This window comes from Misgurnus anguillicaudatus, chromosome 8, assembly GCF_027580225.2.
Source record: "Misgurnus anguillicaudatus chromosome 8, ASM2758022v2, whole genome shotgun sequence".
NCBI lineage: Eukaryota > Metazoa > Chordata > Actinopteri > Cypriniformes > Cobitidae > Misgurnus > Misgurnus anguillicaudatus.
Genome location: NC_073344.2, coordinates 17,200,644 through 17,225,932, shown reverse-complemented (window position 1 = coordinate 17,225,932; position 25,289 = coordinate 17,200,644). Strand labels below are relative to the sequence as shown.

Genomic DNA, 25,289 nt, shown 5'->3' with positions numbered 1-25,289 from the left:
ATCTGACAATGTTCCAACTTTGAGTCTTGAGATATTTGTTGGCGTGAACTTTGCAAACACAATGTGGCAGGCGATTTTACACCCTGGTTTCAGATTCCACAGAAAGTAACTGAGTCAGAGGAGAGAAGTTGGCTGCCTTTTTCTTTTATTTTATTGTCTTTACAAAAATATTGCATATCTGTATTTATATTAATATAGTCAGGTCTATAGATGCCATAGTTAGGTTTTATGAACCATTAGTAGGTGAATTTCATAAAGAAATGAAGAGTTTAGATGCAAAACCCTTTAGCTCTTTTCCCACCATTGACGAGTTAAAGGGATACTTCACCGATTTAGCATTCAGCTTTGTATCTGTAGAAACCCGGCAGTATTACTGAATGACCATGTTTCCCTCCATCATTTCCCCCTGAGAGGAGAGATATCTGCATTTTGGTTCTGCAAAAAAGTCCTCCGATGATGCAAAAATCGTCATATTACATCATCGGAGGACTTTTTTGCAGAACCAAAATGCAGATATCTCTCCTCTCAGGGGGAAATGAGGGAGGGAAACATGGTCATTCAGTAATACTGCCGGGTTTCTACAGATACAAAGCTGAATGCTAAATCTGTGAAGTATCCCTTTAATTAAGAGAAAACACTGCCCTGCCAATGACGAGTATTTCCGGCAATCCGTAATACCGCTATTATCCACCACGTATTATTCCGCAACTTATAAAACCAGAAAGAATGGCTCTAGGGGAAACAGCTTTATGTCCGTGTAAGTTTTGAGGATCGCTCTGAATCTGATCTCTATCAAAAGTCCTTCCCAAAAATCCAATTATCTCAGCTTTTTGCTTAAAAGTTTGTGTTTTTTGAAGGAATCTACCCATATTTGAGATGTGATAAAATAAGAACTAATGAAGGTAGGAGGAAACTTTTTTTTTTAAAGTTCACGTAACACAAGCTGTTTCTGCATTTCTGATGTTAATCTGGAGTACCTATAGAGTAGTATGACATCCTTTATATCTCCGAAGAGTCTTTAGTTTAATCAGATTTATAAAAGAAAGATTAGCTTTACCGAATCTTTCCGATAACGTGCGAAAAAATGAAGAAGGAGGAGTTATACCGCGGGTGGAGCGAGTACGAGTCATGCAACACTCTACAACACTTATAACTTATGATTCACTACATGTTCGTGTCATTTATGTAATATGCACGCGCCTATTTCCAACATAAGACAGAAGTCTTACTTACCGCATGCAACTCATGACACGGTTGGGAAAATCCAGCGCATCAAACACACAAGCAAAACTCCGCTGCTACCCTGGATAATAAACTATATCCATTGTTTTCATAAGGCTGGATTTCTTCTCCTTACATCCAAAAACACACATCTTCTTTCGTGCCATTGTTGACTTTTGAAATTAAACAAAGCAGAATCACGTGAAAAGATGTTTGCAAGTTGTAGCGTCTCCCGCTGATTGACGGGTGGGCGGGGTTTTCCGGGGGAAGTGCCCATATAAAAAAGTGATGCGTATAGAAACCCCTGAAACGTCAGTTGGACCTGTAATCGAAAAAAAACTTTCAGAAACTTGTACGAACCCTGGCGACGTGCATTCGGCACAGAAATACTCTGTAACACGCCCAAATGCTTTTTTGACACTTTGCCTACGTTTAGCATGAGGAAACAACTCTATAACCGTGTTAATAAGTCAGAATGCTTGAAATACCATTAAACCCCCCCTTTAATGGAGAGGGTCTGTTCTTTCATTTGATGTATTGTATGTTTATATATTTAAAGAAGAAAATTTTCTGGAAGGCATTAAACGTTTGTGAAATCATGAAAAATGCTAGCGTTGGGTGGCAACTTAAAAAAAAAAATGCTGGCGGGGGAAAGAGTTTTCTTGTAAATTAGCATTTTTTATCAGGCTCTTCTGCTTAGGTTCATTCATTTCCCTTTTTATTTTCAATGAAAAGTTTATTAGTCAGTTACTGAAATGTCTTTTTTCACAAATGTCACTTTAGTCATTTCAGTCTTTTTTAGGTATTGGTCTTTCGCAGCAAAACCCTCTAAGTGCATGCGAGCATAAAACCTCCAAAATCTACTTCTTTCATATGAAAACAGTTGCAAAATCAATAAAGATGCTATTTGAAACATTGCAAATAATGAAAGTCAAAATGTAAAATGAAGAAACTGAACCACTGAACTGAACTATGATACAAGTGGTTGCCACATTCGGGTAATAATCAGGTCCAAGTACTCACAAGAGACTCAAGTTTGAATGTGCGCACCTAGAGGAGTTTGCTGAAAAATTGACATGGCATTTAGCAGATTCTGCCAACAAATTTTTGAATGGCCTTAGGTTGGGATTAAGCGGATTTGAAGCGGAGGTATTTAATGAATGTTTAATTACGTGCCGAGAGCATTCAGTTAAAATAATAATCTAATTTTTGACAGGTGGCATTTAGCAGCTTTTGCATCCGAGCTTCTAAAATATTTAGGGCATATTTTAAGCAAATTATTATAAGTGACTATTGTAGTGCAGTAATGAAAATCGAGACAGCAAAACAGTTAAATTCAGTATACAAATACTTTACATTCTTTTCAAATAATTTTACAAAATTGTTACATTTTAGTTGACAGTTAATCATGAAAATAATATGCAAAAATCGAAATTCTCTTAGAGTGAGATTATTTAGCTTTTGAAACTCATGAGGTTCACCCTAGTATCTCTTTTTGTATTTTGTAGTGTTGTTTCTTACTTTGGTCTTGAAAGAGGAATCTTAAAGCGGATTGCTATTGCATTCATGTATTACTGTGGGTCCGCAGGGAGGGATAAAGCAAGTAATCTGAGGCCACAGGAAAGCCACGACTCCGTCCCAAATTTGTTGTTTTCTCTTATGCCCAGAAGCAGTCATGCGGCAAAAAGTTATGTGAATTATAAACGCAAAACATTACAAAGTTTGATAAGTCGTTTTAATCATTCCAAGGTTCTCGTGATGCTATTTTAAATGCATTGCAATAATGAACTTCGATTTCGTCTTCCTAACCTACATTTAACCTGACAAGATCTTCAACCTGTCTTGTGAAAATGTGAGAACTTGAACCCTGGTCCGTAGAGCCGACAGGCATCAGAGACGGGCGTGTAAAGAAGGGCTGGTTAAAATGCAGCGATTACACGGAGAAAGTCAGAGGTGCGTTTGTGTCGGCTCTCATTAACTCAAATCCCGGGTGATCTGTGCGAACGCAGGATGGTTTCTTAGTACAAAGACTTGCCTGTATGAACCATCCTTTTGGAAATATAATTGGAGAAATAGCCATTGGTGTTTTTTTTTTTTCTTTTCGAGTTACTGTCCTAATGAGCAGGTGTAGGTTGTGCCTGTGGTCATTCGGTTAATGTACTGTAGCCTGATAAAATAATAGATGGAGGTTTTGGATGATGGCACTAGAAATTAAATCTTTGAAAATTACGACAATGGCGATGTTGATCGTGATGGCAATGATGAGAATTAAAACCACAATGATAGAAATAGTGGGGCTCAGTTTGGTGCGAGGGGAATGTAATTGTCCATTAAAACTGTCTGAGAACATTTGGCTGTTATAAAACTACTGGTAGCCTTAGGCTTTCTTCTCATTATCTGAAAATACTGTGGCTCCCCGTCACTACCAAGCCGTTTTGATTTCGGTAAAGGGGCTCCTTGGAGACTGGATTGTTTATAATTCTTCGCCTGGCCTTTTTTAAACAATCCTTCATGCACCAATTACTGAATGTGAGAATTTGGTTACCTAACCTGTGATTGAGTTCAAGGCTGTCTGGTTAAATGCCTGTTTTAAAATAACTACAATAAGAATATATGCATAAAAATACATCTTTTTTAACAGAAAGTTTTCTTTTAATGCTGTCTGGTTATATGTACATGCTGGGTTGCCAAGCTGAAAAGCAATATTTAGGTAGCACAATGGGCCTATGATAGTAAATCAGCTTTATATAAAATTAATATGTGACCCTGGACCACAAAACCAGTAGCATGGGTATATTTGTAGCAATAGCCTATGGGTCTGTATGGGTCAAAATTATTGATTATTTATGCCAAAAAATCATTTACTGCAGATATTAAGTAAAGATCATGTTCCATGAAGATATTTTGTACATTTTCTACTGTAAATATATATATAAAAAAATCTTTGTTTGACATAAAATTATTGCAAGATTGATTCAAAGCATACTGTATTGCATCATTCTTGTGATACTTTGATGTCATATGCCATTCGATCTGTGCCGTGCCATATGCAGAAGTAGCACTTCAAGCGTCAAGCACACCACTTGTTGCTTGTTGTTGCTTCTGCGAAACCACACTGTGGGCTTACATGTTAATGTAACGGTTATGAAATATGTGTACATATTTTTAATATGTAATTTATAAACATGATTTATGAGCCCTGTCTGATCGCATATCATCAGTAAATGACTACAGACAAAAAGACTACAACTCCCATTATTCCACGCTCTTTTACAGCATCATCAAGCTACGCCGTGTTTTTTTTCAAGACCTCTAGCAAAAATGACATGTTGTGCCTTTAAAGGAAAACTTTTATTTATAATATTTATTTTTTTATTATTTATTATTTAATTATTTTTTAAGCGGAACTGACTACACTCTAAAAAACAAACGGTGCTATATAGCACCAAAACTATTGATTTGAATCGTAACCATAGAAGAACTGTTTTTAGTGCCATATAGCACCGGTGAAGCACCGGTGAAGCACCTGTGTAGAACCATATAGGTGCCATATAGCACCACTACAGCACCACATTTGGTTCTACATAGCACTATATGGTTCTACACAGGTGCTTCACTGGTGCTTCACCGGTGCTATATAGCACTAAAAACGGTTCTTCTATGATTACGAGCAAAGAACCACTTTTGGTGCTATATAGCACCGTTTGTTTTTAGAGTGTAGTCCCCCTCTTGCTCAAACTTACGTCAACATTACTGCGCCCGAGGTCGAAGTGCTGCAAACTAAGTGCTCTTCCGCCATATAATACAGTTCATTTTTATCCGCTTAAAAATCACCATGTTATATTTTGTGCCACCATACTTACTCGGAACCATGTAACAGTCTTTAAATGGGGAAAACATGGAAGTGTTTGGTGGCTTCTAAATTCATTCCTGTTTGGATCCTAAGGAATGAATGGGGCTAGACTAAATGCTAACACATTCACAACGTGCTGTACAAAGACTAAGTGCACGCATTGAAAAAAAGATTTATGTATTAATTTGTCTAAGTTGAGGTAAGAACATAGTAGAATATTGAAAAACGGTGGTGTTTTCCTTTAATCCTTTAGTCATTTGTTTAGTTATTTACACATTCAGAAATTAACTGTTTTCAATCACACATTTCTTGTACTTAACATGTGTGAGTCAGTCAGGGTTACAGGGTTTGGATCCAGTTGATAAAAATATATTACGTATATGTAGAGAGCATATTGCTTTGGGAAACATATTGCTCTACAATACATGTAGAAAAAAAATGACGTTATATATGATATGCGCCCAGATAGTGATGATATTATATCCTTTCAAAGACTAACAGTAATCAAATGTTGAAGCGTGTGGGCCAAATGTAAATGTAAGTAAATGAACGATACTAAATATTGTGGCTATAATATTAAACTCGCTTGTGATGACTAAAGCAGGCAGATTCATTTGACTCCGACACCAAAATCAATAATAATATCTAATAGAAATGAGCTTTGGTGCTGTGTGTAATATTTAGGCTTTACTGTCTGTCAAATGTTGGTCATGACAAGACAAGTTTTTCTAAAATCAAGGTTTTTAAGTTTAAAGGTGTTTTCACATCCTGTTCATGTGTAGGTCAAGTGGTAAAGATTGAAGTCTCTGTGAATAAAGCATTTCTCCAATACCGGAATGTAAAATGATTATTATGCTTGTTTTAACCATGGATTGGAGGTGTCAGTAGATAGGATATATATTAACTGTTATGTAATTATATTTTATTATTTTATTATTATAATTATGGAAATTTTAGCTCTTTGTTTTGAAACTGGCTTAAGCAAGTAAACGTACAGTAGTCAAAAAAAAAAGAGGATAGCACTCGTTTGCAAATGCCACTTTGATGTTTTATGCAGTAATACGTTTTTGAGTAACAAGCAATCTCAAGAGATCACATTGTTGCATTTAATTTGCTCTGTTTTATCAGAGTCGCGTGTTGAATATTTTATCACACTGTTTAATCGAGATAAGAGTACACGACACACGCAAGTGCGGCTGAATAATTGAATTCATACTGAAATAATAATGAAAAATTAATATTTGAGCGTGAACGCTCCGTTACATAATTGGCAAGTAAAACCAGCGCACCCACAAACCAACTAGACGTTTTTCAGCTCTTTAAATAATCAGGTATGATCATTCATGAGTTCTGTTTTGCTTGTTATTCATCAGTTATTAGTCAGACTGAACCGCATAAGAACAAAGAACGAAAACAAATGTCAGCAGCGAGCTTTGTTTTGTTGCTGAATCTGGCTGTATAATGAAGCCGGCTTAATCAGATCGATGCATGCGATGAGTGTTGGTGAGTTCGCTTCTCTAGAGACCGCAGTCCTGATTGTGTTTGCGTCTCTCCAGATGGTCTCTAAACGGAACGCTCATTGATCTTCGTGGTGACGAGAGGCGTCGCCTGTCTGGAGGTAACCTGATCATTACCAGCCTGGATCGAGACCAAGACAGCGGTATCTACCAGTGCGCTGCCTTCAACGCCCAGGGAACCATTCTCAGTCAGAGAGCCACTCTACAATTTGCATGTGAGTTACACCGAATATTTTTAAAGATGCTGTGTATAACGTGGTTCAGGGTTGAAACACTTTGTCCTTTCTCCATTCAGTGTGCCAAAGCAAGCAACGGTTGGGTAAAACCGAAGGTCCACTGTGTAGATTTGTAGCAGTGTCTAGCGGTGAGATTTTGAATTGCTATCAACGGCTCAGTCCACAGCTCACCCCTTTATTTCGAAATGCATAGAGAAGCTACAGTAGCCATCACAAGACAAACACGTCGTAGTCTTTATAGCGACAAAACATGCTCTATAGAACAGTTTGTCCGTTTAGGACTACTGTAGACATATGGTGGCACAAAGTGGCGACTTCCATGTTAGGGGCCCGTGGACTATGTTGATAAAACGGCTCATTATAAGTTAATAAAAACAATACAGTTAATTCTGTAAGGTCTTTCTACACCACTAATAATGTAGTTATGTATATTATATTGAATTTCTTTCAAGAAATCCTTCTAAAGGTTACACAGTGCACCCAACTGTGCACCCAACTAAAAAAATCAATATTGACCCAACCATCCCAGCAAGCAATTTTGCATTTAGAAGATGTTTAATAGCCGTCCAAGCACAGCCAAGATGTGTAGCCTAAAAAGGCAAAATTTGGTCTGTCAGTGAAAATGTAATGCCCAAAAATAAATTAAATGCATTAAAATAAATACAACCAAACACCTTGTAATCGGAGTTGACTTTGCTTACCCAATGGAATATTGTACATCTCACAAGTTATTTGGGCCAAATTTAAGTTTATATTGGCTAGAAGAGGGCTAATCATAGCCAGGCTATATTGGTTCTAAAGTTAACCTAGACGGTAAAATGACGGCTTTTGCTTGCAGGGGTGGATTGAAACAACCCAACATAGGTTCATTTGAAACTGCAATCCATAATACACATATATATATATTTTTGTTAAAAAAATCAGTACATTAACTTTTCCCCGTCAATTAAGAGAAAACGCTTCCCTGCCAATGACGAGTATTTCCAGCAATCTGTAATACCGCTAATATCCACCAGTAGCAACTTGGAATAGTGATGCGCGGGTCGTCTCGTAACCCGCGGGCCCCGGGCGGGTAAAAAAATTGGGTAACACTTTACAATAAGGTTCATAAGTTAACATTAGTTAATATATTAACTAACATGAACAAACCATGAGCGATACATGTGTTACAGTATTTATTAATCTTTGTTAATGTTAGTTAATATAAATAAAGCTTTTAATTGCTTGTTCATGTTATTTCAGAGTGCATTAACTAACGTTAACAAGATTTTAATAAAGTATTAGTAAATGTTGAAATTAACATTAACAAAGATTAATAAATGCTGTATAAGTGCAGTTCATTATTAGTTCATGTTAACTAATGTAGTTAACTAATGTTAACTAATGAACCTTATTGTAAAGTGTTACCAAGAAATTGTAACTTTAATGCGGGGCGGGTTGGGACGGGTCATTAAAAACAAAATAAAAAAAACAGATATGTTGCGTCAAATTCCCTTAGCATATATATTAAATATTTGGGAATATATATTTTTATATTTTATTATGTTCTTTGATAAGGTTAAATTACGTAGGCCTACGTGGCAACGTAACTTCCGCAACGTAACTTGCACAACGTAACTTGATATCCCCAAACCTTTGGCATCACTTCACGGAAGCGCCAAGTAGCTCCCGCTGCCAGCCACAACAACAAAACAAACTGAGAATTAAAAGATGAAAGACGATCTGTGGGAGAAATTAAGGTAGGGAATTTGTGAATAGATAATACAAACGCTGCTTTTTAAATGTTGAAAATATTTATCATTATCCTATCTCTATATTAATATGACCATGCTGGTTTCAATGGTTCATTCGCGTTTGTTGTTGCCACTTTACAGGGCGATGTCATCTAATGGCTGTTTCCAAGCACTTTTAGGCTGAAATAAAGGCTATTTTTAATTACATTACAAATGCCTAGTATGTCTATTTTAATGGTCGCGGGGCGGTGCGGGTTGTAAAAATAGATACAGTGTTGCGGGGCAGGTTGGGGCGGGCCAAATATTTCATAAAAGCGGGACCCGCGGGTTGGAAAAAACGCAGACCCACGCATCACTAACTTGGAAGTATCTCATAGGGGAAACAGCTGTATGTCCATGTATGTTTTGAGGATCACATTAAGTATGATCTTTATAAAAAATCCTTCACAAAAATTGAATTATCTCAGCTTTTTGCTTAAAATTTGATGTTTTTGAAGGAACCTACCCACATTGAGAGGTAATAAAAAGAGAACTAATGAAGGTAGGATGAAACTTTTTTTTTTAAAGCAGAGGGTCTGTTTTTAATTTGATATATTGTATGTTTATATATTTAAAGAAAAACTTTTTCTGGAAGGCATTAAACATTTGTGAAAATCATGAAAAATGTTGGGGCTGGCTGGAATTAGTTTTAAAAACGCTGGTGGGGAAAGAGTTAAAATCTCCTTACCTCACCCCAATTCGTAACGGTAGGTTTATAACAATGGCTTATAATTTGAGCTACAGTATCAGGTATGATTTGTGGGAAAAGTAATTTGACTTCCCTAGTAAAGTACATAAAGTGACCTGCAATTGTATGTTTCAAACAAAGATGGCGATATAAAGGCAAAGCTGCACCCTAATAATTTGAATTAATACGTCATACTGTTTGACTAGTTAGAAGTTGCTATAAATTATAAAAAATAAACCTGTAATAACTTTTCCAAACTCCTCACTAGTCAAAATGACTTGTTTAGTTGTTTAGCTTGACTTAAAACCTAGGTGGCTGGGTTTACCTAACAAAACAATCTGGCATTATTTTAAAATACCCATTCATAGGTTGGCTTACCCAAAAAGTGTAAACACAGCCTTATTTAGCAATATATGTGATATGGGGTGATTTTGTTGCAGACTCCAATAAGCAAAAGTATAAACGTATCTTGTGTGTATGTTTGGAATAAGTAATACTGTAAAAGCTCCAGGTTTGGTGTTCCATATTCAAATTGGAATTGCTTAAGACACAGCAATCAAAAGAGCTGTCAAACGCGACAATTTCACAGTGCGAAGCGCCATTTCATCGACTTCAAACTTCATCAGTCATTCAAATTAGTCACCAGGTTGACGGCTCCAACAGCGTATTTGTGTGCGGTGTATTAATTGCTATACTGTCTGTTCTGTCTGTACCGTGAAGTGAACCGATGTGTATCAGAATAGCAATCTAGACACCTGACTGCCGCACAGATCCTTGTGTTTGCTCAGAAAAATCAGATGTTCACTCTGCTCAGTGAAAGTAGAAAAAGTGTCTGAGATGAAAACAAGCCTTGCCGCACTCTTTTTGTCTAAGAGTAAAGGCGCTCTGCATACTATTGATCCAACCACTTGAATATAGAGAGCATTCTACATTTCCCTTCAGAGGCCCTCAGCAACTTTATGGGTGGGATAATGAATTTCAGTTCAGGGGATTGGTTAACAGACCTGCTTGACATTTATTTCCCTTATTGATCATTTGTGAGTCAAAGGGGAATCATTGTTTTAATAGGCTGATAATGCTGGTGGCTTTCATAATACTGTACGTCAATTATGCTCAGTGCATGTTTGTTTTACCAGCATTCCTTCATTTCTTTTCTACTAACAGCTGCCTTGACAGCCAACTGAGTGGTCGGTGTTGCGTTTACATTTCAGTTAAAAAAAATGCGTAGTTTAAATGTCTTTGGGGGATTTGTGCCACAGTGGCATTGGGGTAATCCTTTTCTGGGCCAAGTTTGTGGACCATTCTCAAGAGTGCAATAGAATTACAACAGACCTTTCCGGTACTGACTGATGGAGGTGCATTTACTTGTCCAAAAAACGTCTTTGGACAAGATATAGTAAACAGTTGTGAAATCACTAAAGATGCAAACATTGCAAATTATGAAAGTCAGAATTCAAAATGTTAAAATGAACTGAACCACATATTAGGGGGCGTTGTGATTCATGTGGCTGCCACGTCGTTTTACATTTGTCTTCCATGTGCTTTTAGGACTTGGCTGAAAAATTTATGTTTTGTTTGGACTGATCTCACGACGAAAGTCGTGTTATAGTCACACAAAATGTGATTAATTCTTTTGTGTCCATGGCATGAAATTCAGTTTATTTTTCGTGCCTTAAGCATTAATGCACGAGTTTCTATAAATAGTTTTTCGTGTCTGTTGCACGACTTTCTTTTTTGTTTCATTTTATTTATTGTTTTCTCATTGTATTGCTTTTTCCTATTTTCTTACCATTGTCGCTTGGGATTGGGGTTAGAATCACTTTCTGTTACATTTTTAGTAGGGCTGTCTAAATTAACGCGTTAATAACGCGTTAACGCAAATTCATTTTAACGCCACTAATTTTATTAACGGAGATTAACGCAACGCGCAATTTCTGTTTGACCCTTGGTCCAGCCCATAGTTGAATGAACAGAGACGCAGACAAATGTGACTCTCTCTAAATGAGTAAAAGGTTTTCATAGAAATAAGAACATTAAGCAAATTGTCTACCAAATCCAATGCTCTAAATGCTCGTTGGACATCTGATACGATCTTTATTTATACGTCTGAGAGGTGTAACGTTACCGTCCTCCGGCTAATGCTTAATCTAATACAAAGATGCGTCTCAATTCATTTTGGTTTCGCTTTTATGCATGACTTAGAAAATAGACTGCAGAACTTGCTTGATGTTAAAAGAGTCATTAAGAGAGATAAAGTTCGGTACCTGATTAATGTTAAAGAGTTATTAAGAGCGACAAGACTCAAAAGCGATCCCCTCACGCTGACTGACTGATATCTGAAGCGCGTGCACACAGACGCGCGAGTGCGCGACCCGGATATATAGACATCTACACAAAATTACAGTTTTACAAATATCTGTTTTGATAAGAATTCACGCAGGTAGGCTCTATAATCTGTTATGTTTTAAGTAAATGTTTGGTTAACTGTTGGGTAAAACTATCTGATGTGTAACATTATATTAGATCACTTAGATTTTAAGCAGTCTGTCTCAATGTCAATCAAACAAAAGGAAAAAAAGTTGAACATACATTGATGATGTTTTTGCTTTGTGTGTGCTAAATCTATTAGTTTTACCAGTGATTTTAAGGTATTGATGTGGTAATATAATGTATGGATGTGGAAATGTTTGTGGTAATTTGACTCTTTCAACTTCAAACACGTGTAGTTCTGTCATATTTTGTTATATTTCAACAAATCATGCATTGTTCTATGTTTTAATAGAGAATGTCAAAATATGAACAACTATTTTTTAAAAATTTGCTAATTCCGACTCAACTTGCCAGCACAGGTCACAAATGATGCAGCAGCAAACAAAAATGGAGAAAGAAAAATCTTCTGAAAGGAAAATTCATATACAAAACAATGGCTGGTGATTCTGTTAAAATGTAAACAGGCTGTTGTTAACATACATTTGCATAAAGCATCTATATATGTATATATGATTAGAATATTAAAAACCTGAAAAGTGTTAAATTAGGGTAAATTTAGAATGGATAAAAATGTGCGATTAATTTGCGATTAATCGCAGTTAACTCATGAAATCATGCGATTAATCTAGATTAATTTTTTTAATCTATTGACAGCCCTAATTTTTAGACATCCTAACCCAAACCCCAACTCTAACCACAACTCCAGACGAGAATAGTTTTAAAAGCAGAAGAAAAACATGTAGAAACCAATACATAAAAGTACATCCTAACCCAAATCCCAAATCTTACCCCAAGCGACAATGATTTAAAAATAGGGTAAAAAAAGGAGAAAACAATCCATAAAATGACACGAAAAAGAAAGTCGTGCCACGGACACGAGAAACTATTTATAGAAATTCATGCGAGGATCACGAAAAAGACATTCGTGCTCAAGGCACGAAAAAAAGCTGAATTTCGTGGCATGGACACGAATAAATTAATCAAATTTTGCATGACCATTACACGACTTTCCGTGAGATCATGTTGGTTTCGTTTAACGTATTCTGTAAACAATCCGGTATTTCTAAAAAGCATGAGGTAGGGCTGATATATCAGGTGGGATTGTTATGCGCATCTCATCAGTAAAGCCATTTCGGTGATTAGTAGTAAATCGCCATCACCTGCTTTCAGATGGAACGGCATTTACTACACAGAGCCATAAGGGGATCGCACACCGGCCGCGCAGCTCAGCGCCGCGCAGCGCCGCGCCGTTCTAAAAAAATGTAACACATTGTTTTCTATGAGTGTACACACACCGGCGCCGAAAGGTGGCGCCTGTCCGCGCCGCCCAGCTGTGACTCAGGAAGTTGTTCAAATCCCTGTCGCGCCACACAGCGCCACTCACACAGTTTAACATTAAATAACATCATATTTGTCCCAAATCATTAACGACTAACATTGGCTGCTAACGTATATTTTGCATTTTGAAGTAGACGCTATCTGACGAAGCTCGCTCTATTTAATGTGCACTTCCGGTTTACAATACCTCCGAGTTCTCCTAGGCACGACGCTGCGCTGCGCGGCGCTGAGCTGCGCGGCCGGTGTGCGATCCCCTATAGTTCACTGACAAGCTACCCTTACAAAAATTAACCGTGTTTTTACTAGGGTTAAAATCAAAAACTATGGTTAAACTATGGTTAGTGTAGTAAAAACATGGTTTGCTAATAGTAATCAATACACCACAAAAACATTATATGAATTTTCGTAAGGGTCAAATCGCATGCGTTAATAAACGCAATGTTGCCTAGCTTGTCAGTGAACTACGGCTAAGACATTAAACCGAGTTCCTGACTCTCTGTGGTCATTAACAATCCCAGGATGTCCTTCGGAAAAGAGTGGGGTGTACCCTTGCATCTGGGCCAAATTTGCCCATTAACCTACTAATCATCCCCATATATACTGATTGGCTATATCACTTTGTCTCCTCTCCACCAATAAGCCAGTGTGCAGTGGGCGTTCTGGCGCAGTATGGCTGCCATCAGATCATCCAGATGGATGCTGCACATTGGTGGTGGTTGAGAAGAATTCCTCTTTCCATACGTTAAGCCCTTTGAATGCTGCAGAAAAGTGCTATATAAATGTAAAGACTTATTATAAAAAATAACCATAGTCAAGACAAGGTTACTTAGAAATTCTGCACAACCATACAGTATGTATGAGTTATGCAAGCAACCCTCAGCTCTTCGACCTCACCATCCTCCTATTAATGTCTTTCATTTAAGTAACAATGTCATTTACTGTGAAGATGTCTGGCCTGCGGTCTGCATCTGTCACGTGAGTTGAGCCTTATAGATTCGAACACAAGAGACCATAAATCAGAAGCAGTGGCTTTCGAGCTGTGAGACATTCATCCTGTTACAGAAAGTCCACGGGTCTCTGCTGTGCGAGTCTTCTTTTTCTGCCATCGGGGGACGTCTCATTAATCTTTCCCACCTCTCCCTAATCCTGATGTTTTCTTCTCCTCGTTTCTTTTCTGTAATTTGTCTTATCGGTCACATTGACTCTGCTGTTTGTGTTGGAGACTGTGACTCTTGGCTGTTTGCTTAAGGTTGCCGAATTGGCATGGTTAAAGCTGGCCCTCTCTGTCATGGGACAAGTTATCACAATGGGGGGATGAGCTATCTGCCAACTTTCTCTCCTAGTGTTAATTTGTTGGGATGGATCATGTTGATATGTATTGACAAGGAGGCTGCTGAAATATTAGGGTTTGTCCGGTAATGATGTAGCTTGTCGCTCTTGTAGGTGGAGATTATGTTAGCATCCCATGTTCATATACCGTAATGCTGTCCAAACCTCCCCAGACTGCATTGTTTGACACCCAGGGCTGTTTTCAAACTTTTTGGATTAGGTTTTCCTCAGTTTTAGCTTTCTCATAAATCGAGTGATTCACTGGTGCTTACAGTGAACAGTGAGTCTCTATTAGTTTAGCTATTACGTAAAGTGTTGGTTTTGTAATAAAAAATGTTTTGCATGCAGAACAACTGGGTCAGTGACAAAAAGGGTGCAGATTGATAAGAAAAAGATCATTTTAAAGAAAAACTTGAAAATGCAATATGTGGTTTCATATGGTTTTGAAAACCTTTCATGCTATTTTCAACAAAAGCCTTGTCAATGGGAGCAGCCAAGGATATACTTTTTTCAAAGTGAACTTTTTAAAGCTTTCCAAGTGAACCGTGCACTGGTAAAACATCTACTTTAGTATAATGAAATACTTTTGATTTCATCAGAATACCACTTTTCAGCATGCTGTGAATGGAGAAAAGAACGGTGTAGCATAATATCTGTCAGCAGGTGTAACAGTCTGTGCTAACCAGCCAAACTTTGACCATCTGGCCATACAGCTCTGACCTTTTATGTGTCATTCAAAAGTTTTTTAATATTTAACTCATTCCCCGCCAGCCATTTTTTGAAATTTTGCCCGTCTGCATTTTTTGTGATTTTCACAAAATGCCTTCCAGTAAAGTGTTCTTCTAAAAATATATAAACATACAATATATCAAATGAAAGAACAGATCCTCTGTTTTCAAACAAACAATAAACAAACAAATCAGGAAAAAAAAAACGTTTCATCCTATCTATATTTTTTCTATGCTTATAAACTCTTAAATATTGTTATTTTTATTAAAAAATAAAAATTTTTAAGCAAAAAGCTGTAATAATAGCATTTTTGTGAATTCAGAACGATCTGATTCAGAACGATTATCAAAACATATAAAGAGTTTAAAATTAGAAAATAACGTTTTTGCTTCAGTGGATATCTTGTGGATAATCGCGGTATTGCAGATTAACATAAAATTTATCAGGAACACGTTTTTTTATGCAAATGTTTTCTCTTATTTTGACGAGATAACTTTTCAATGGCGGGGACAGAGTTAAAAAAAAACTCATTGGGGCGGTTTCCTGGACACAGCTTATTCTAGTCTCAGAGAAAAATGTATGTTTGAGCTGCTATAATATTTTAACATATCGTTGCTGTCTGATGAAAACCACGTATGTCCATTTTGCCGATTTTGAGATTTTTTGACGGATTGAATGTCCAGGTTAATTTCCGTATACAGTATGCTTCACATATCTAAATGGCCAATGAAAAGTTGTAAAATCATGATAGCTGATTTTCACGTATATCCATTTGGTGTCAAAGCTGTCAATCACGCCGTGTATCTCCCGCACTGTGGAAGCATCTCGCCGGTCTGGACAGCCGAATAAACATAGCCTGGTGAGACAATGACTTTCCTTCATTGAGGTAAACGTTTCCCCCCTGACGCCAGACGTATGTCTAGGAATGACAAAATTACAGTAGGACTGTGCAAACAAAGTATCTGTCTAGCATTACCATGTCAGTGTATTGATTCATTGTCCCCTCATAGTTTGCAAGAGACATTTAATAAATGTATAATTAATATTAAATAAACTAAGCGTATTTAATAAACTATTTAATAAAGACGTAGGCTATTTTATAAACTGAGCGTATTGATCTGTCAGTATGAAACACGACTTGGCCATTCTAATTAATGATCGGAAGAATGCGCATCGACCACCGTTACTGTAAAATATGCACGTATGTCCATTTAAACTCAATTTTGGTCAAATGTGGATTATATCATTACACTGGCAAGAATATGTAAAGATGCCGTACCAAGTATGACAACGATACATTCAACTGCTTTTGATATACAGTGTTTTTTCACTTCCTGAAAAGTAACTGTTTTGGACATATGTGAGTTTCATCGGGCAGCGACGATATATCAGTGCCATTGTTTTTTCTCAAGATGTACACCAGTATTGTGTTTGTAAAAACTACTTAATATAAGCCTGTCCGGGAAACCGCCCCATTATATGTATAAAATCAATTTTTTATTAATTTAAAAACACAGTAAATCTCAATATGCACTAATCTGTTACAGATCTGGAAAACTTCAAAACACAGACAAGAAGTGCTGTCAATGTGAGGGAAGGTCAGGGTGTCGTTTTATTGTGTGGCACGCCTTTGCACTCTGGAGGTAAGTCTGTGTTGTTATGTATTGTGTTATATTGAATAACATTAGACTTTTTGCTTTTATCATCTAAATCTAGGGGTTTTAGAATAAACCAGACGTTTTGTGCTACTTTTTGGTTTTACGCTTCATGGAAGTACTGTATGTTATGGCCTGTTCACACTTGGGTGCTGTTTTACATGCTGGAACCAGAAGTGACGTCAATGCATCTTTGCATATTTTTTGTGCTTCTGGCACATATGGGCTTCCAGCCTATTGTTACCCATCGGTTTGAGCTCAAAACCGCGGCTGTAATTCAAGCAGCCGTAATTGGACAGAAGTCATTAGACGGCGAGTACAAACAGGAGCGATGCAGTGAGAGACATCAATATCAATTAGAGGTCACAACAATTACTGCGACAAATGAGATGTCTGAAATTAGATGTGAATTTGTTTCATAGGCCGGCAATTATAGTTTGCAGAGACAAGTCTGTAATTAAGCATTTGTTTAATTAGAAAACCCAGAAGAGGAGCGTTTTGTATAAGAAGACACATTTGGAGTTAGTTTAGTAAATATCCTTGCTCTTCTAGGCTTTATAACAGGGAGAAAACAAGGATCAGGGAACAACTTCTAACTTTGAAGCCCAAAAATGTGCATTCATCCACCACAGAAGTAATCCACACGCTTCTGAGGGGTTAATAAAGGTCTTTTGCGGGTAATCGATGGAATTTTGTAAGAAAAAAAATCCATATTTTAAACTTTATAAACTATAATAACTAGCTTCCCGTAACGATGCCATCTTTGCCTCATGCGTTGTTCCCTGATCCCTGTTTTTTTCCTACCAGCTTGGAAGAGCAAGGACATTTACTAAAATGACTCCAAATGTGTTTTTCTGAAAGATGATGGACATGTGTATCTCGGATTGCTTGAAAGTGAGTAATGGGCGTTTCACGCGGTGTGCGGTAGTCGCAAGTGTCTAGTTAATTTTCAATAGGAGACGTACAGAAAGCGACAAAACATGGGCGGTAACAGGATGGAGTGGAGTTGGTTGGCATGCCTTGCTTGTGCACCCAAAATCCTGCCCCTTCCACAGCTCTTCAGGGCATGCACAAAACGCTTCCACTACATGTGAAAAGCTGTAGCCGTGCGGCGAATCCACCGCTTGTCGCGTACCATGTGGAACGCCCATAAATCATGGGGTAATTTTGGTATTTGGATGGAGTATCTCTTTAATTCAGCAGCAATTGAAAACTTACTACAATTGGGTAACTATGGTTACAAAGACAGACCTAAATAATTCAAAAGTGCTTAAAAAGGCAGAAATGTAATCAATTTGTTGTGTGCAAACACGTTTTCTAAATCACTGACGGTCATTATATTCAGTGTAAGCATGCTGGTTAGGTATAGACCAAACTCATTACCTATGGATTGCGGATCAAGCATTTGTTTGTTTGGCTTCAATTTGTGTTCTCATTTCAATCACTTTCTTTTCAATCAGACCTGAATCTAGAGGCAAATGGAAATAAGCAGCTGAAATTGAATGCTCAACCAAGTTAGTAGCAAATATGTTTTTAGAAGAGTAAGCAATCGATTGTGTATCATTGTGAATGCAAAGGAGAACGCTACGCTTTGCACATTTTAAACTGATTTAAAGTTGGTGTTTTTAACTATAAGAAGTTTTGAAAGAAAAGGGTAGAGCTGCACATTAAGTTTCACAATATAGTTGCACTTTATCTATTCAAATTTTGAACTCAAAACACAAATTTGTTATTATTACCAACCTGTTTTACTGGGAAAGCTGTACACTGGTAATATTCGAAACATCTAACTAACCATTGTTTCCTAGAGCAATGTTCCTAGAATATGTTCTTTGTTGTAAAACAGTACACAAAAAAAATAGCACTAAAAGCTCCTAATCATAGGGGAACCATTTTTAGTGCTAGGCCTATATTCACCTGTAAAGCACCTATGAAGAACCATCTGGGGGTGATATAGCACCACTAAAGCACCAGATATGGTTCTATATTGCACAATATGGTTTTACACAGGTGCTACACAGGTACTACAAACTAGGTGCTAAATGGTTCCCCTATGATTATAATACAATGAACCACTTTCAGTGCTATTTAGTACCATTTGTTTTTAGAGTGTACAAGATCAAAGTTTTCAAAAAGCAAGTTTTCTTGCTCCACATTTACTGTTTGGCATCAAAATGTCATGATATCAAACTACAAGCAATAACGTAGTTGTCTGTTTAGATTGCTGAATTCAAGCACATATTGGTTATTATTACCAACCTGTTTTATCATTATGAAGGAAGCGATATTTTTTACTATATTTTAATATTTGAGACATCTAAGCAAACTTTTCCCAAGGCAATTGTGAAAGTGCTCTTCGTAAAATAGGAAGTAGATGTTCAACTGTTTAAAATTGAAGTTTGTGCTGGAATACATGATATCAGACTAACCATGATCTAGCTGTGTTCAGATTGCTAAACTCAAAAACATTGGTTATTATTACCAACCTGTTTTGTCATTATAAAGAAAGGTACAGTTTATTGTTCTACACTGGTAATATTCAAATCATCCGATACGTATTATTTTCCTAGGGGAATGCTGAATAAGCTCAATGTAGGAAAATGGAAAGTAGGTGATAATGCTTTTTAAAAAAGCAATATTTCTTTGTTCCACATTACAGATCTTCCATATTTTGTAATCTCAAACTACCCATAATCTTCTTGTCCATTATTTCTATTACACCACTGGTTTATTTACTGGTACGATGCGGCTTGGCAACACGCGGCTCGCTCACTTTACTTTGCCCCGGTTTGCTTTTCAATTGCAGTTTAGTGCCGCTTTACAGTGGTTGGGATTATAGACTCACCCCTCGTTCAGACAGACAGCGACGTTATCGCTGTATGTCGCGCGTCTCTTGCAACGAGGCGTGTTTAAATCTGGTTGTCATAAACAAATGAGTACCATTCACTCCAGTAACTGACGAGAGAAGGATGACGTGAACTCTACTGCTTCGTTCTCATTGGTAGTCGCTCCCGAAATTCGCTCAACGTTTGCATAAGGTTAAACTTTTCTTAACTTTCTCGCGTCGCTGGACACGCCCACACAGTCGCCAACGGTCACTTTCGCTCGTGTCGCCGGAAGTCGTCAGGTTTCCATTGAAATTAATGAGATTGCGTCGCTCTGCTACTGATGGTCACTGGCTGTCTGAATGGGGCTTTAAGGTATATTCTCATTATAAGCGACTTTGTCGCTGTGTGTCGCTCGTTTATTTCAAATGAGGCATTTCTAATCTTGTTGTCATAATCAAATGAGTAACCTCCACTCCAGTAACTGACGAGAGACAGATGACGTGAACTCCAACGCTTCGTTTTCATTGGTAGTCGCTCCTGAAAGTCGCTCATAATTTGCATAAATTTAAAAATGTCTCAACTTTTTTTATATAAGCGTCCTTGAGCTCTGGAAAGGCGCTATATAAATAAAACTTATTATTATTATTAACTTTGTCGCGCAACTGGACACACCCCATCCAGTCGGCAACGGTCACTGTCGCTCATGTCGCTGGATGTCGCCAAGCTTTCATTAAAACCAATTAGATCGCGTCGCTCTGCTACTGCTAGTCGCTGCTAGTCTGAATGCAGCTTAAGCGTTACAATTACACTGCCTCTACTGCCGTGACATCATTGTAAATGCGATGCAAACAAACGAGAGTAAAGGTACATTCACATTATAAGCAACTTTGTCGCTGTGTGTCACTTGTCTTTTTCAAAAGAGGCGTTTCTATATCTGGTTGTCATAAACAAATGAATAACGTCCACTCCAGTAACTGACGAGGGATGGATGACGTGAAATCCACTGCTTCGTTCTCATTGGTAGACACTCCAGAAAGTCGCTCATAATTTGCATAAATAAAAAAAAATTATCAACTTTTTCCCGCAACTGGAAACACCCCATCCAGTCACCAACGGTCACTGTCGCTTTTGTTGCTGGAAGTCGCCAAGCTTTCATTAAAAACAATGAGATCACGTCGCTCTGCTACTGCTATTCGCTGCTAGTCTGAATGCAACTTAAGCGTAACAGTTGCACTGCCTCTACTACCGTGACATCATTGTAAATGTGATGCAAACAAACGAGAGTAACGTCCACTCCAGTAACTGACAAGATGCGAGTGACGTAAACTCCACTGCTTTGTTCTCATTGGTAGTCGCTCCTGAAAGTCGCTCATAATTTGCATAAATTTAAAAATGTCTCAACTTTTTTTATATAAGCGTCCTTGAGCTCTGGAAAGGCGCTATATAAATAAAACTTATTATTATTATTAACTTTGTCGCGCAACTGGACACACCCCATCCAGTCGCCAACGGTCACTGTCGCTCGTGTCGCTGGATGTCGCCAAGCTTTCATTGAAACCAATTAGATCGCGTCGCTCTGCTACTGCTAGTCGCTGCTATTCTGAATGCAGCTTAAGCGTTACAGTTACACTGCCTCTACTGCCGTGACATCATTGTAAATGCTAAAAAATATCTGGTACTCGGTGAAACCCCCCAAAAGAGAGCAGTACCGAGCTGCTCCGGGCCGTACTATCCAATAGAAAGCGCTATTCGATAGGCCAATGAGCAGTGGTGGCAAGTGACTACTTTTTCAAGGGCGTATGTAGCCCGTCATGTGTGTGGTTTGTAATTTTTTATTTATGTATTCTGAGCGTTGTCTTGTCAAAATAAGTGCCTGCTGCAGAACCGTCTAAAGGGTTTATGATAAAAGAGACGCTCGCGTTTGCCAGATACTTGCATAATCTCATGCGTAATCAGAGTTCGCTGTTAAGGGAGTGTCTTGCGTGTATTTTGTGAACGTGAGCGTCTCTTTTATCATAAACGGTTTTGACGCGTGTGCAGCAGACACTTATTTTGACAAAACACGCGATGCACATGGTTCACATGACGCAACAAACAAATATTTTGAAAACACGGGCAACACACATGACACTCCGAAGACATACTGTATTTTGAATTTGCGCACCTCAAAAGAGCAGTCACGAGCCGCCACTGCCAATGAGGGAAGTGGATGGGAAGTTTAATCTTGAATAGATTGACTATTGTCTCACAACATCTATCACAGTCAGTCTAACTTTAGTCTTTTGAATAAAGTATATGAAATTACATATTAACATATAAATAAATGCCTTTCTGTACCTTTTATAGAAAGCAATGAATGCAGGTTCTTTTGTTGGTATATGTATTTATTCATTCTTCGAAGAATGATTATTTTCAAGCTGTGGGCTATTCGTCCAGCATTTCTAGTGCACTTCACTGTGTGAAAATATCTTTATTTAGACAGCATGTTGCATATTGTGTATCGCAAGAGAAAGGGTATGTCATGCACTCTGGCATGTTGGAAAAATGATTGGCCCATTTTCCCTCGCTGAAGACCTCGATTGTTTGACAGATCCTCATAAAAATGTAGCTATAACTATGTACAACAAGAAATCGTTCCTGTTTCAGTTATGAATGCAATTTATGTTTGACTTGTTTGTTTTTGGACATCATTCCATACGTGTAGCAATTTCTTTCTTTTCGATTTGTCTGCAACAAAAGCTATCACTTCTTATTAAGGTAACATGTCTGGACTTAGAAATCTGGTTATGAGTAATTGTTCAACCTCACTTCAACTGGCCTGCCACAGTGTTTCCTTAGCTTCAGTTTGGATCCCCGAAACACTTCTTGAGGGACAGGCATACTGTATGCCTTGTTTATCCGCAATAGTTGCATCATCTGGTTTTTCTTTCCCCATCGTTTCCATTCCTGACCTTCCCTCCACCCAGTGTAATGCAGATGACACGCTAATGCACTGTGGCAGAGCCTTCGGTTCTCCCTGGTTCAGTCCTTTCCAGTGAGGGGTAGCCAGGCATGAATGACGCTGGCGGAGAAGTCCTCGTCCCCAACTGCTATGAGCCGGACAGGGCACGTGTCATAAGAGCTCCAGTGAGGCGCTTTAATCTAGTTTGTTTCGCTCTCTTTATCGCTGCCTCACAAAGGCATAGATGCTCCGTTTACTAAGCCTTACAGGTCACCCTGAGGATATGAGAGTGGTGTTATACACGACACATCTCCCTCGCTTTCAGTCCGAGGTTAAAGTTTAGCGAACAAAGTGACTCAACACCTTTCTAAAAGTATAAAGGTCTATGTCAGGAGTTAATGTTCTGTTTGTGACACCTTCTCTAGAACTTACCTTCACCTGGGTCTTCAACGACTACCCTAACTTCGTCCAGCAAGACAGTCGGCGCTTTGTATCCCAGGAGACGGGGAATCTGTACATAGCGAAAGTCGAACCATCAGACGTGGGGAATTATACCTGCGTGGTCAACAATACTATCACGAAGGGCCGAGTCTTCAGTTCACCGACGCCTTTAGTGCTAAGAAATGATGGTAAGAAGGCCGTAGTAGCCAGAAGTGTGTTGTTTTTCCTTGGCGAAGTATGTAAAGAAACAACTTGAAATTAGCAAAGCATTGAAAAATAACTATTCAGATTGCTACACTGCAAAAAACGACTTCCTTGCACTGCAAAAAATATCTGCCAATGGGGTGAGAGTGTTTAAGAAAAAAGTAAACTTATTTTTAAAAAACTTTCCCCCTATTGGCAGATATTTTTGCTTGAATTCACTTATGTTTTTGACTAAAACTTATTTTCTTAGGTCATTTTGCTCATCAAGAAAAAAACATTTTAATAAAAAAAAAATACTAAGTAAGAAAGTGCACTGCAAACAAATGATTTTTAAGAAAAAAAATTCTTAGTATTTTTGTCTTGTTTTCAGTAAAAATATCTAAAAATTCTTAAATTAAGATGCTTTATCTCGATGAGCAAGACGACACAAGAAAATAAGTCTAGTTTTTAGACCAAAAATATCAAATTTAAGTGATTTTGTGCATAAAACAAGCAAAAAAAAATCTGCCAATGGGGTTATTAAAAAAATTGTGAACATTTTTCTTAAACACTACATTTAAGAAAAAAAACTTGATTTCTTTTGCTTGTTTTATGCACAAAATCACTTAAATTTGGTCGTTTTGCTCATCAAGAAAATGCATCTTAATTTAAAAAATTTTAGATATTTTTTTTTACTGAAAACAAGAAAAAAATACTTAAAACATTTTTCTTAAAAATCATTTTTTTGTGATTTTTTTTGTTTTGTTTCAGTACAAATATCTAAAAATTCTTAGATTCATTCATTAAGATTCATTTTCTTGATAAGCAAAATTATTAAAAAGAAAAAAAGCATAGTAGTTTAGACAAAAAACTAAGAAATAAATGGGGTAAGAAAAAAATCTTAAAATAAGTTTACTTTTTCGTAAACAAGAAAAATTCAAGAAAAATTTTCTTACCCCATTGGCAGGTTTTTTTTTTTTGCTTGATTTAAGCACAAATTCACTTAATTTTATATTTTGAAAATGCATCTTGATTTGGAAATGATTAGACATTTGTACTGAAAACAAGACAAAAATACCAAGAAAGTCATTTTTTTCCAGTGTATATAAATAGGTATACACTACACTGCAAAATACTAGGTGAGAAAATTTTGCTTAAATTATAATTTTTATAATTTTTACTCTCCCCAGATATTTTTGCTTGTTTAAAGTTTAAAGCTCCACTGTGTAGGATCTACTCCCATCAAGCGGTGAAAGTCTATATGACAACCAACTGAATTTTACTTTCTAGCCCCCCCCCATTCGGAACGCGTTTTAACTCGTACGGTGGCCCGGCCGTGTCATGCCAAGGTTAACATGGCTTCCAGTAGTTACAAAGCAAAAGCAATGAAAAAAAAATGAACAATTTGCAATGTCATTTGCGTGTGATCCATCAAAGCACACAGATTTATGTTTAACATGGAAAAAGTCTGATTGTCATGATATGTCCGCTTAAAATCACATACAAAAAGCAACCATAAACGTAGCTTAGACACTTCTTTTTTCATCGACGCGAGGAAAATATCACACGGGCTGTTAAACTTGGTATTAAGATGTGTTTTCATTGATCAGATCACAAGTGGACGAGAGAGACACATTACGTTTACACTTGGTGTTTAAATCCGTCTCTTTTTGTCCATTTTCGACAGCTTCTCTTCAGAGTCCCTCTCCTGTCATTTAATCATGAGCTAGAGTAATGACGGATTTAAATGGACACGAACTAATATGTCAGAGTCCAATGCTTATGTTTAAGTAAACATTACATGTCTGTTTATATGTAAGAGCTTTCTCTGATATTGGTGAAATAAGATCGCTCAACTTTCACACGCTTGTAAAATGAAACGAAATACGCGCAGATCAGACGCTTTTATCAATGAAAGGCTAAAAATAGCGCTGTACACCGTGTGTTTGTGTTAGAGGTCAGAAAAGATGAAAAACATTTATCTCAGTACCTCAGATTACATAAATGTGCGGAGAGACGGCGTGTGGCTGTTCCAAGACATTAAACCACATGCATGTTTACACTAACA

General features: G+C 37.5%; 1 protein-coding gene across 1 annotated transcript in view; it reads left to right on the top strand.

The window, feature by feature from the left end:
• Positions 1-25,289, top strand: part of cntn3b (contactin 3b) — a 92,228-nt gene that overhangs the window by 26,430 nt on the left and 40,509 nt on the right. The window contains exons 4-6 of the mRNA XM_055213570.2: positions 6,631-6,806; positions 16,721-16,816; positions 23,023-23,226. Of these exons, the coding sequence (XP_055069545.2) occupies positions 6,631-6,806; positions 16,721-16,816; positions 23,023-23,226 (476 nt within the window). The remainder of the gene's footprint in view (positions 1-6,630; positions 6,807-16,720; positions 16,817-23,022; positions 23,227-25,289) is intronic.